The sequence below is a fragment of the Mya arenaria genome, chromosome 5 (genome assembly GCF_026914265.1).
Source record: "Mya arenaria isolate MELC-2E11 chromosome 5, ASM2691426v1".
Classification (NCBI taxonomy): Eukaryota; Metazoa; Mollusca; class Bivalvia; order Myida; family Myidae; genus Mya; species Mya arenaria.
In genome coordinates, this window is record NC_069126.1 from 16,459,025 (window position 1) to 16,471,621 (window position 12,597).

The 12,597-nt window shown below is 36.7% G+C and overlaps 1 protein-coding gene across 3 annotated transcripts in view; it reads right to left on the reverse strand.

Annotated features, from left to right (window-relative positions):
• LOC128234716 (PR domain zinc finger protein 10-like) overlaps positions 1-12,597 on the reverse strand; it is a 28,068-nt gene that overhangs the window by 5,353 nt on the left and 10,118 nt on the right. For all 3 annotated transcript variants that reach the window (XM_052949142.1, XM_052949143.1, XM_052949140.1), the window contains exons 7-17: positions 9,448-9,520; positions 8,910-9,016; positions 7,890-8,277; positions 7,414-7,502; positions 6,174-6,279; positions 5,618-5,770; positions 5,043-5,155; positions 3,812-3,991; positions 2,930-3,002; positions 1,602-1,667; positions 578-747 (exon numbers count right to left, since the gene is read on the reverse strand). In XM_052949142.1, the coding sequence (XP_052805102.1) occupies positions 578-747; positions 1,602-1,667; positions 2,930-3,002; positions 3,812-3,991; positions 5,043-5,155; positions 5,618-5,770; positions 6,174-6,279; positions 7,414-7,502; positions 7,890-8,277; positions 8,910-9,016; positions 9,448-9,520 (1,518 nt within the window). The remainder of the gene's footprint in view (positions 1-577; positions 748-1,601; positions 1,668-2,929; positions 3,003-3,811; positions 3,992-5,042; positions 5,156-5,617; positions 5,771-6,173; positions 6,280-7,413; positions 7,503-7,889; positions 8,278-8,909; positions 9,017-9,447; positions 9,521-12,597) is intronic.

Consider the following 12,597-nt stretch of genomic DNA (forward strand, 5'->3'; position numbering starts at 1 on the left):
CGGAGTTTTACAGCCAGGCTCATAATAACCTTCCATTTAAGGCAGTTTGGAAGTATATAACTCCCTAAAAATTGGATAAAAGTTCAAAAATTGGGTGGTTGAAAATTTCTGTTCATCCAAGAACTCAATTTTGGAAGTGTAGAATCTTCCAACACTTCAGATAAAACTTGAAAGTTTAAGATATTAAAATTTGGTACCAATGTTACATAAAAGTTAGATAAATATTTGGTTTGAAAGTTGGTATGTTTTAGTTGAAAATTATTTCATAGTTTGTAAGAATTGTTATACAATAATGGAGAAACTCTTAGTCATTGAAAGACTTAAACTTCCATATGTGGGTGAAAGACTCCCAAAGTAATGCAAGGGCTTCAAACTTCCACTTACCAATTCCTAATGGAAGCCCTGTTTAAACTAAGAATTTTCGTAAGAGAGAAAGTCAATGCATTTCTTAACATTTGTTTATATGATTTTGAAGCAAATTGTATGTAATTATGAAATTTGTTTTCATTAAACAAATGATACTTTTTTAGCCTTTTAAAGTTTTTAATGTCAGAGAAATCAGAGCAGTGTATATTACCTTAGCTTTCTTTGCCTCAATCATTTTTTTCCTTATATGGGGAGGTACGAGGGATCGCCTCTTTTTCGGTACAGGGGAGAGTTCCACGCCGCTAGATGACGGCTCAGTGCCACTGTTTGTAGTGTCTGTGTTCTTACTGGACTCATGGATAATCATGTGACGCTGCAGGGCTGGAACGTACATGTATTCCAATTGTCTATATTTTCTAAGTTGATTATGTTTCGCATTTGGACAATCAGAGCAGAATTAGGAGTGAAAAATTTGCGATTGGCGATCTAATTTCAAAATTACCTTGACTATCCATTCTTATGTTTTACTCGTTACAATCAAAAGGCATGAAGTTGTCAGGTTGATGAATTATTAAGAATAAGGTTGATAGTATATGATATTTAAGAGGAATGATTTGTGTTCTGTAAACATTATAAGGGACTTGTTTGCGTTTATACCGTCAGACATAAAAAAACACCTTGTGAAATGTGAACAAAATGCTTGATTCAATGATAAAACATTATCAATAGTTCAAATTAGAGTAAAACATAGGAATGGATAATCAAGATAAATTTGAAATAAGATCGCCATATATTTGTTAACAATTATTTCAAATATGTAAAAGAAAAAGCATTATTTTGCCAAATAGCAATTAAAAAGCTATCAAAAATTGGATCACTCAAAGCTTGAACTTACAAAATATGTTTAATTGTGTTCCTGCCTGATTTTGTATGGTATTTATTCTAACAATATATAAAACTAGACGGGCTGCATTTTGACAAAACCAGGTTTTTCATATGGGCAATCAGAAATTATAGCTGAAATAATACCTCAAAACTACTTTAGTTATGTATCTTATGTGTTTAGTTTCGCTGCAAACATTCATACTAAGCATTTCCAAGCTAGCTCTTCACATAAACTCGATCAATGCTAAGATATTGAGCGAAAACTAATGTTCGATGACCACCTAACCATATCTTGGATCTTATAACCCTTACTTCAATGAATTTGTCAATTAATATGGTAACACACTTACCTGCCATTGTTTTAAATCTTTTAGTACAATCATAACACTGGTATTTGCAAGCTTTTTCTTCCATTGCTGGAAATAAAGATTAAACACTTGTTTTTTTGTACTTGCTTTCCTTTACAAAACTAAAACAGTTTATAACCAAAGCAAACAATATTCATTATATGCCAAACATTGTGTCATGTTTAATTATTTCTTCAAACATTGGCTGTTTTATATACTTCTAAGAAAAGAAGATGAACTCACAAGCTGTAACAACTCAGCATTATACTGATAATACTTTTGGGTACAACATATGTGAATGTTGACATATTATGAGCTAACAAGTTGTTAAAACTTAGCATTATACCTATCGTGCTTGTTGGCACCATACTCAGCATTATACTGATCATGCTTGTCGTTACAACATATCATGTTAATGTGGACATATTATGAGCAATCAACTTATTACAACTCAGCATTATACTGATCGTACATGTCGGTACAGTATATCACATTATTGTGGACCTATTATGAGCTTACTAGTGGTTTCAACTCAGTATTATACTGATCATGCTTGTCAGCACAATATATCATATGAGGGTGGAGATATTATGAGCTTACTAGTGGTTTCAACTCAGTATTATACTGATCATGCTTGTTGGTACAATACATAATATGAGGGTGGAGATATTATGAGCATGCTAGTTGTTTCAACTCAGTATTATACTGATCATGCTTGTCGGCACAATACATAATATGAGGGTGGAGATATTATGAGCATGCTAGTTGTTTCAACTCAGCATTATACTGATCATGCTTGTTAACACAATATGTCATATGAGGGTGGAGATATTATGAGCTTACAAGTGGTTTCAACTCAGTATTATACTGATCATGCTTGTTAACACAATATGTCATATGAGGGTGGAGATATTATGAGCTTACTAGTGGTTTCAACTCAGCATTATACTGATCATGCTTGTTGGTACAATACATAATATGAGGGTGGAGATATTATGAGCATGCTAGTTGTTTCAACTCAGTATTACACTGATCATGCTTGTCGGCACAATACATAATATGAGGGTGGAGATATTATGAGCATGCTAGTTGTTTCAACTCAGTATTATACTGATCATGCTTGTCGGCACAATACATAATATGAGGGTGGAGATATTATGAGCATGCTAGTTGTTTCAACTCAGTATTACACTGATCATGCTTGTCGGCACAATATATCATGTGAGGGTGGACATATTATGAGCTAACAAGTTGTTTAAACTCAGCATTATACTGATCATATTTGTTGGCACATTATATCGTGTGAATGTGGACTTGATATGCACAAGTACCTTCAATGTCCTGCTCCGTGGCTGTATAGTACGGCTGGTTCCATCTGTCAGCATAATGGGCTGCATACCACACCTGTACCGGGAAAACGTGTATCTGTTAAATCAGATCACTTCACTTTATGTAACTATGCCTTTTTTCCTAGATTCCATACTTGTTGACATGTTAGAGAAAATAATGTGGCCATGTTGATATATCATTAAATTTAAAAAACAGATCTTGTTTAACTGGCTATTCAAACTAAAGCTATGAGTCATCTTGTGGTATAGGTGTCCACCAGTCACCCACAAAGTTATGGTTCGATCCCCACCAGGTTTACTTTCTCACGGCCACTCAAAAAGGAAACCAGTACTGGTTTCTACCCAGGAAAACAGACTCAAGGGTGCTCATATCAGCTTCAGCTGTGTTCAAAATAGGGTAACCTAAACCCGCATAAACTTCAAGCTGCACTCTTACTCCCAGATAAGATTTACCACAATTAATAATATTGTTTTAATATTCCAAAAAGGATTAATAAATGTCGAAAACAATGGTTCTTATGAAGGATATCAAGTTTAATTTGAAAGAAATGAGCATAAAACACCTTTCTACCTTATGAGACTATAGTAGACTACAGTAAATCTTTTAGCATTCACCAATCATTTAATGTTTTTGCGCTTTCTGCTATTAAATACACAGTTACAAATTATTCTCGGTCATAAATATTTTCCATAAATGCATTATTTAGTAAGTAGCTAAAGGTTAATCAGTCAAAATTTATTTTTGTTATACATGTGTACGTAAGATATCCCTGCCATTGAGATTCACGATAATGTCCTCTAATGGCCATGCATTAGACCATTAATTTACATATCAGTCATGTAATATAACATTGCCTGGTTTACCTTTAATTCCTCCCTGGAGTCCACATCCTTAGACGTTGTGAAGAAGATATCCTGGCCGTGCTGATAAGCAACAAGGTTCTGTTCCGCGAAGCTAGCAGCAGGCCGTACAAACATCATCCAGTTACACTTGTTTTCATCGCATGCCTCATAGTATGCTACCTCACCAGAGGGCTGTTCAACCTGGAGTAATAGCAGAGTGTGGGGAGTTAGATACTGGATCAAATGACAAACAGCATCAATGCTGTATGCTTATATAATAATATAACTTAGGTACACACATTTCAAGACTCAATATTTACACCTCAACTTTTATTCCTTAAATGAACTGCCTTTTGGCAGTTGAGGTTATCATCCAATGAACGCAACATCTTCGGATGTGTTCATATCACAATTCATCGCATAACAATATACATGAAAATTGTTTATCTTGTTATTATTTGTATTGTTTGTCTCATCAAGTCCCGTAAAATATAAATCAACATTTTAGAAAGTGTTAATTTATGATTTGTTAAATGTATTGTTGTCATATTTGTTTCGATTTTATGTTTAAACATGATTTCAAGTGGCTGATCTTTCCCCGCGTTATTGTGACATCATTTGATAAAATGTTTCCGGTTATATTCGGGTCGTTCCATTTACAGAATGGGTAAGAAAGGATTACTGAAAGGTTTCTTAAATGAAATGAAGTATTGTTTTAACAATTCTTGAATAAAATAATGAACTATTGGTGTAAATATAAGTAATTAATTGCGGGTTTGATGTCATTATCAGGGATATGAAAGCAATTTGGCTGGTCGGACTCCACACACTTTGACCAGCCCAATTGCATACCCCGATAATGACATCAACCCCGCAATTCATTCCTTAAATCAACACCCAAAGTGATAAGAGATTATCAATCTGGATCAGATCAGTACCAGAATGTTGATTAGCCCCTGTCAACACACAAATGAAATCATTAATTCCGCCCACTATGTAAATTAACTGATATTAAACACTGCAAAAGTAGGTCAGGCATGCACACATCATTCAATTAACTGCAAGAGATCCTAAAATATGCTAAAAAACTGATTTTTTATCCTTATATATATACATAATCAGACACTATGAGACATAATATACAATAAAATCAGTTTTTTCATTCACTTTGATGGCTGAAAGCAATAAGCAGTCATTAGACGATACTTACATATAGTAAAATATCAAACAACGTGAGATTTTATAGACTAACCATGAGAGGGAATGTATGTCTGGTCAGGTGATCTCTAGACCCCACCAGCTCCGCCACAAATGGTCCAAACTGAGTCTGCTTGTTGATACGCTTCTTTGTAAACACACCCAGCTCTGAAAAGTTCAAGGATATTCATTTAAAATCAATGACTCTTTATTGTTTTATAGCCTTACCTGTCTTGAAAAATAGTAATTGAAGTACACACACACATTTCATTAATTTTTTTAATCAGGGAAACGAAAGCTTGCTCGCAAAATCTACTGAATATAGGGTCACCCCAATTTAGCTTTAAAACTTTAATCAATTTTGAACATTTCGGACCAACACAATTTAATTTTTTCATTTTTTTTTTGCAAAAAGAGCTAAAAACAGCTGTCAGATTCACTGAAGATTCTCATGCCTGTTTAATACACACAATCTATCAACTAGTCAAAGGCAGAGTAAAATTTATTGTTCTAACAAATTAAAAAAATACAGTTCCAGTAATTGTCTGTAAGGATTGTGAGTCAAGATTTTTCAAGAACATGTATATTTTCATGATGATTTCATATTTGACAACTATCTTTTCTCTTCACCTGTCTCCCCTCCATTGGTTTGTTCCATTCTGAATATCTGCAGTTGGGAAGGTAGACTGGCCCAAGCACGGGAGAATACTATTTTGTCTGGCAGGGGGATCAGTGTGTGGGCTGAGCACTCCACATCGTAACTCTGCATGCATTCATCACACCCTAAGATATTAAACATGTGAATTTCAAATAATAGCCATCGACTTTCCAAAGACACAGTGTGGCCGTATGCACACCTACATTTCAGCTAATCTTATATATCATTTTAATAGCTATCTGTAAAAATTAAATAGCTTTAATCCTATCGATCAATTTGTTCTTGGATTGAATCATATGCGCAGCCAATGGAGTGTTTAAGGTGACAATATTTTTTTTCAAAAGTTCCCAATCTTAAATAAACAACACTTACTAGTATTTTGTTTTGGCAACATTTGTATAATTTTTCATTTTACAGAATTTTGAGACTTTTATTGGAAATAATCTTTAGGAAAATCACAATTAAAAAAAAATCATTTTGTAATATCAAGTTTAAGTTAGTTTTGCTTAATGAAATAAGATCACATACACAGTTTGTTCGGATCATAGGGCCTAGGTTTATACTCCGGCTTTGCTTGGAAGATGCCAGTGTCATCCTGCTCTGCGATGCGGGTAGATTTCCTTCTGTTTACCCCCTGCAAGATATAAAGTAACCATAACTAAAAAGCAATCAACTCCACTGGCATAGCTCCACAAAGGAGCTGTATGCCTGGGCCTGGTTATTTATTTCTGAAATGTGATTTTTTAGTCAGGGGCATTAAGGATTAAAAGTGTTCATGGGGACAGGGGGAGGACATAATTTGGTTTGATGCAAACATTTAGTGAGAAAAATGTTCAGTTGAAAAAAATAAATAAAAATAAAATTACAGATTATGGTATAAAATTTGTCTGGCAAGTAGACTTTTTGTTTAAATTTAGAAGAACGTCTTTGTCCAGTATGTGACGAAAAGAATATTCTTTGATTGGCATCTTAGTTTGGTATCATAAATTTAAAGATGATTTAAAATAAAAATTACCAATTCTTGTATAAACGTTTGCCTGGTAAGTGGACTTTTTGTTTAAATTTTGAACCATCGTATTGGTCCAGTACGTCTAATACCTAGTCATTCACGGTATGTGGCGAAAAGCATATTCTTTGATCGACATTTTAGTTTGGTATCATAAATTTACAGTTAAAAAAGTTATTGAACAGATTGTGGGTTACAATGCAATATTTACAAATGAACCAAACCAAATAACATCTTCCTCCCGTTAACAGGACGTGCCTGCATATCTTTTTAGCCTTATATCTTTTTTTTCTTGGTAGACAGAATGTATGTCTGAAAATAGCTCAATGAGTTAATGTTTCTTGTTATCATATATATATACTCGACTTTAAATAAAGATTCTAGCATCTTGTTTCTTGGTGGACACTACTTATAAAGAATTATTCAAAATAAGATTTTGTTAAATTTTAATTTAGGACATGATAATAATTATTCATTTGTCTGAGTCTTAATACTAAATTTGACTGTTACAGTAGATTAACGTTTGGATAAGTAATAAGCAGAAAAAAGGGAGAAAAAAAACGCCTAAAAAAATCTGAATGTCCTGGGGAGAATTACTGCATATTATGTATCGTAAAATTTGGTAGTTTGGTTTACAATGGAAAGAGTAAGAAAAGACCTTTGCAAGGTGTGATTTAACCCATTTTCTCCCAAAATTCTCAATAAGTAACCTCAGTTGAGATTCAATTAAACTCAAGTTCAAATGAATCCACATGTCCTTACTGTGGTTGGTTTGGATGTGCTGGGCTGGGGCTCTCCTTGACTGGTGGAGTCCAGACCGCCCTCATCATAGCCAGCCATTATCGGAAGGCCTGTAAATATATATACATGTGTGACAATCAACACTCATTTACTTGCATGAGGGTAGTTAACTTTGATAAAGATGTGATTTATTGCCTTTTACTTGTACAGTTAGGAGCTTTTCAGAAAGATATAAGCAGTAAATCTTGGCAAGAAAACTCCAAACATGCACATGATAAACATGTATGAATCTACTGGTCTTTAAAGTATCAGACTATTGGATTCATGAACCCATGTTCTTATTCTAGTACTTGGCAAAATAGTTTGTAACAATTGCATCTACTAGTAAATAATATTGAAGAATTTTAAAGTCTGTAAAAAATGTAACAGTTGGATGGCTTGCAGGCTTGTGTTTGTTTCAACCATTGTATTTCAGTGCTTCCTTCAACAAAACATACCTGAAGTCTCTATTCTAGGTTTACTCTCCATTGTAAACATTTCTTGGCTAACATTAACACCCATAGCTGAAACCACCTGATTGTTTTCTTGAACATGACTTGTTGAGAAGGATGAATTCTGTTCTGCTGTCAAAACTGGCATATAATTGGAGGACATAACTGGAGTATGATTGGATGATAAGACTGGCAAATTCATTTGATTGGTTGATATCTGCTGATGGCTCCCAGCCTGAATGCTGGTTGGATAGATTGCTGTTGATGAGCTGGAGACAAAACTGACAGGAAGGGCGGAACTCCTGGATGGGTAGTTGTCAGGGAGATTTGAAGCTGAAATCTGATTGGCTGACACTGGTATTGCATCCGATGACTGCATTGCCAGCCTGTATGTCTGGAAATCAAACAGAATCATGATTAAAGCGTTTGAAGACATTCCATATGACGTCCAAATATAGGAAATCCATCAAGGGTAGAGAAAATTTTGAATTATAATTATGAGAGCAGTCATAGGACAGCGCGCTCAACTTCACACCGTTTTTTCTTAGAATGAATACAATATTGATGTACATGTAATATGTGCCAAAAGCAATAAGAAAAAAAGTCAAATTAAAAAGTAAACAAGAAACGTCATAATGCGACGGTTTTCAATGATTGATACAAGAACTTCAGCAGTAAAAAAAAGTCAAACAAGGGCAATAATTTGTATTTAGGGTTTATATGGAGTTATATAACCTAATTGTGTGATGGTCTAGTACAACTGGCTTAAGTATTTAGTGTATTGAATGTAGGGTATTGGAGATATTTGAATATGCCAACTTGTCCTAAAACTTTATCCTGATGCAGATAATGGAGTGAGTAGTATAGATTCCTTTTTTTTTACCAATAGTCAAGCTCAAAACTAACACAGAAAAATGTATAACCGTTCATATACAAAACTCAAAATAAAAAGATGCCTCAGCCCTTATATGTTATTATGTATGACAAAAAAAATTGTCTAACAAACATTATCATTCTTGTATATACCAGAATATTTTGGTGTGGCTCTAAGACATATCCCATGTTGCTATGCTGGGGCTGGCTTGGTATAACCTGGGAAAGGTCTTCCTCCCCTTCACTACTATACTGGTTCCCTGGAGAATAATTAAAAGTTTTCAATGAAACACATGAAAGGCGGGCCCAGTAATGCAGTTATTTGTGAAATACATAGGATAAAGGGTGAGTGACAATATCAAACAAAGATTGAAAAGCAATTATCTAGAGCACACTGTTAAAAACAAGAGTCCCACGAACCAAACAAAAAAGCTTGTCTGTTGATTTTGAGTTGATAAGGCGAGTATCTCAATAATTATTTAACCTTGTAATGTACATTGTCTTGGGCAACATGTTAATCAAATTAACTATAGATTTGAATATTGTTTAATATAACATTGTTTAAGTAAAGATTGTTAAAAAAACAGACAAGCTACAAATGAAACTGTTCAGTTGTATAAATGTTCAGATTATTTTTGTTATTTAATCAATATTTGAAGTAAAAACCAAATTTTCTTCGAGTATAACACACCAATAAACTCCTCGTCTGTCTGTGTGGTGTCCGGTTCCCCACATTCTATGTCCATTGATGCCTGTCTTGCGGCCTGTAGGTAAACATGTGGGCAATGATTGAGTCTTAGATTAGAGTTAAAGAAATAATACATATATTGGAATTAATTAACTGGTCAAACAATCAGTTGACCCGACCAGTTGCCAGTAACTGTTGTCAATCAAACAATCATTTGGCTGTTGACCCGACCAGTTGCCAGAAACTGTTGTCAATCATACAATCAGTTGACCAAACCATTTCCCAGTAACTGTTGTCAATCATACAATCAGTTGACCTGACCAGTTGCCAGTAACTGTTGTCAATCATACAATCAGTTGACCCGACCAGTTGCCAGTAACTGTTGTCAATCATACAATCAGTTGACCCGACCAGTTGCCAGTAACTGTTGTCAATCATACAATCAGTTGACCCGACCAGTTGCCAGTAACTGTTGTCAATCATACAATCAGTTGACCCGACCAGTTGCCAGTAACTGTTGTCAATCATACAATCAGTTGACCCGACCAGTTGCCAGTAACTGTTGTCAATCATACAATCAGTTGACCCGACCAGTTGCCAGTAACTGTTGTCAATCATACAATCAGTTGACCCGACCAGTTGCCAGTAACTGTTGTCAATCATACAATCAGTTGACCCGACCAGTTGCCAGTAACTGTTGTCAATCATACAATCAGTTGAGCCGACCAGTTGCCAGTAACTGTTGTCGATCATACAATCAGTTGAGCCGACCAGTTGCCAGTAACTGTTGTCGATCATACAATCAGTTGAGCCGACCAGTTGCCAGTAACTGTTGTCGATCATACAATCAGTTGAGCCGACCAGTTGCCAGTAACTGTTGTCGATCATACAATCAGTTGAGCCGACCAGTTGCCAGTAACTGTTGTCGATCATACAATCAGTTGAGCCGACCAGTTGCCAGTAACTGTTGTCGATCATACAATCAGTTGAGCCGACCAGTTGCCAGTAACTGTTGTCGATCATACAATCAGTTGAGCCGACCAGTTGCCAGTAACTGTTGTCGATCATACAATCAGTTGAGCCGACCAGTTGCCAGTAACTGTTGTCGATCATACAATCAGTTGAGCCGACCAGTTGCCAGTAACTGTTGTCGATCATACAATCAGTTGAGCCGACCAGTTGCCAGTAACTGTTGTCGATCATACAATCAGTTGAGCCGACCAGTTGCCAGTAACTGTTGTCGATCATACAATCAGTTGACCCGACCAGTTGCCAGTAACTGTTGTCGATCATACAATCAGTTGACCCGACCAGTTGCCAGTAACTGTTGTCGATCATACAATCAGTTGACCCGACCAGTTGCCAGTAACTGTTGTCGATCATACAATCAGTTGACCCGACCAGTTGCCAGTAACTGTTGTCGATCATACAATCAGTTGACCCGACCAGTTGCCAGTAACTGTTGTCGATCATACAATCAGTTGACCCGACCAGTTGCCAGTAACTGTTGTCGATCATACAATCAGTTGACCCGACCAGTTGCCAGTAACTGTTGTCGATCATACAATCAGTTGACCCGACCAGTTGCCAGTAACTGTTGTCGATCATACAATCAGTTGACCCGACCAGTTGCCAGTAACTGTTGTCGATCATACAATCAGTTGACCCGACCAGTTGCCAGTAACTGTTGTCGATCATACAATCAGTTGACCCGACCAGTTGCCAGTAACTGTTGTCGATCATACAATCAGTTGACCCGACCAGTTGCCAGTAACTGTTGTCGATCATACAATCAGTTGACCCGACCAGTTGCCAGTAACTGTTGTCAATCATACAATCAGTTGACCCGACCAGTTGCCAGTAACTGTTGTCAATCATACAATCAGTTGACCCGACCAGTTGCCAGTAACTGTTGTCAATCATACAATCAGTTGACCCGACCAGTTGCCAGTAACTGTTGTCAATCATACAATCAGTTGACCCGACCAGTTGCCAGTAACTGTTGTCAATCATACAATCAGTTGACCCGACCAGTTGCCAGTAACTGTTGTCAATCATACAATCAGTTGACCCGACCAGTTGCCAGTAACTGTTGTCAATCATACAATCAGTTGACCCGACCAGTTGCCAGTAACTGTTGTCAATCATACAATCAGTTGACCCGACCAGTTGCCAGTAACTGTTGTCAATCATACAATCAGTTGACCCGACCAGTTGCCAGTAACTGTTGTCAATCATACAATCAGTTGACCCGACCAGTTGCCAGTAACTGTTGTCAATCATACAATCTGTTGACCCGACCAGTTGCCAGTAACTGTTGTCAATCATACAATCTGTTGACCCGACCAGTTGCCAGTAACTGTTGTCAATCATACAAGCTGTTGACCCGACCAGTTGCCAGTAACTGTTGTCAATCATACAATCAGTTGACCCGACCAGTTGCCAGTAACTGTTGTCAATCATACAATCAGTTGACCCGACCAGTTGCCAGTAACTGTTGTCAATCATACAACCAGTTGACCCGACCAGTTGCCAGTAACTGTTGTCAATCATACAATCAGTTGACCCGACCAGTTGCCAGTAACTGTTGTCAATCATACAATCAGTTGACCCGACCAGTTCCCAGTAACTGTTGTCAATCATACAATCAGTTGACCCGACCATTTCCCAGTAACTGTTGTCAATCATACAATCAGTTGACCCGACCAGTTGCCAGTAACTGTTGTCAATCATACAATCAGTTGACCCGACCATTTCCCAGTAACTGTTGTCAATCATACAATCAGTTGACCCGACCAGTTGCCAGTAACTGTTGTCAATCATACAATCAGTTGACCCGACCAGTTGCCAGTAACTGTTGTCAATCATACAATCAGTTGACCCGACCAGTTGCCAGTAACTGTTGTCAATCATACAATCAGTTGACCCGACCAGTTGCCAGTAACTGTTGTCAATCATACAATCAGTTGACCCGACCAGTTGCCAGTAACTGTTGTCAATCATACAATCAGTTGACCCGACCAGTTGCCAGTAACTGTTGTCAATCATACAATCAGTTGACCCGACCAGTTGCCAGTAACTGTTGTCAATCATACAATCAGTTGACCCGACCAGTTGCCAGTAACTGTTGTCAATCATACAATCAGTTGACCC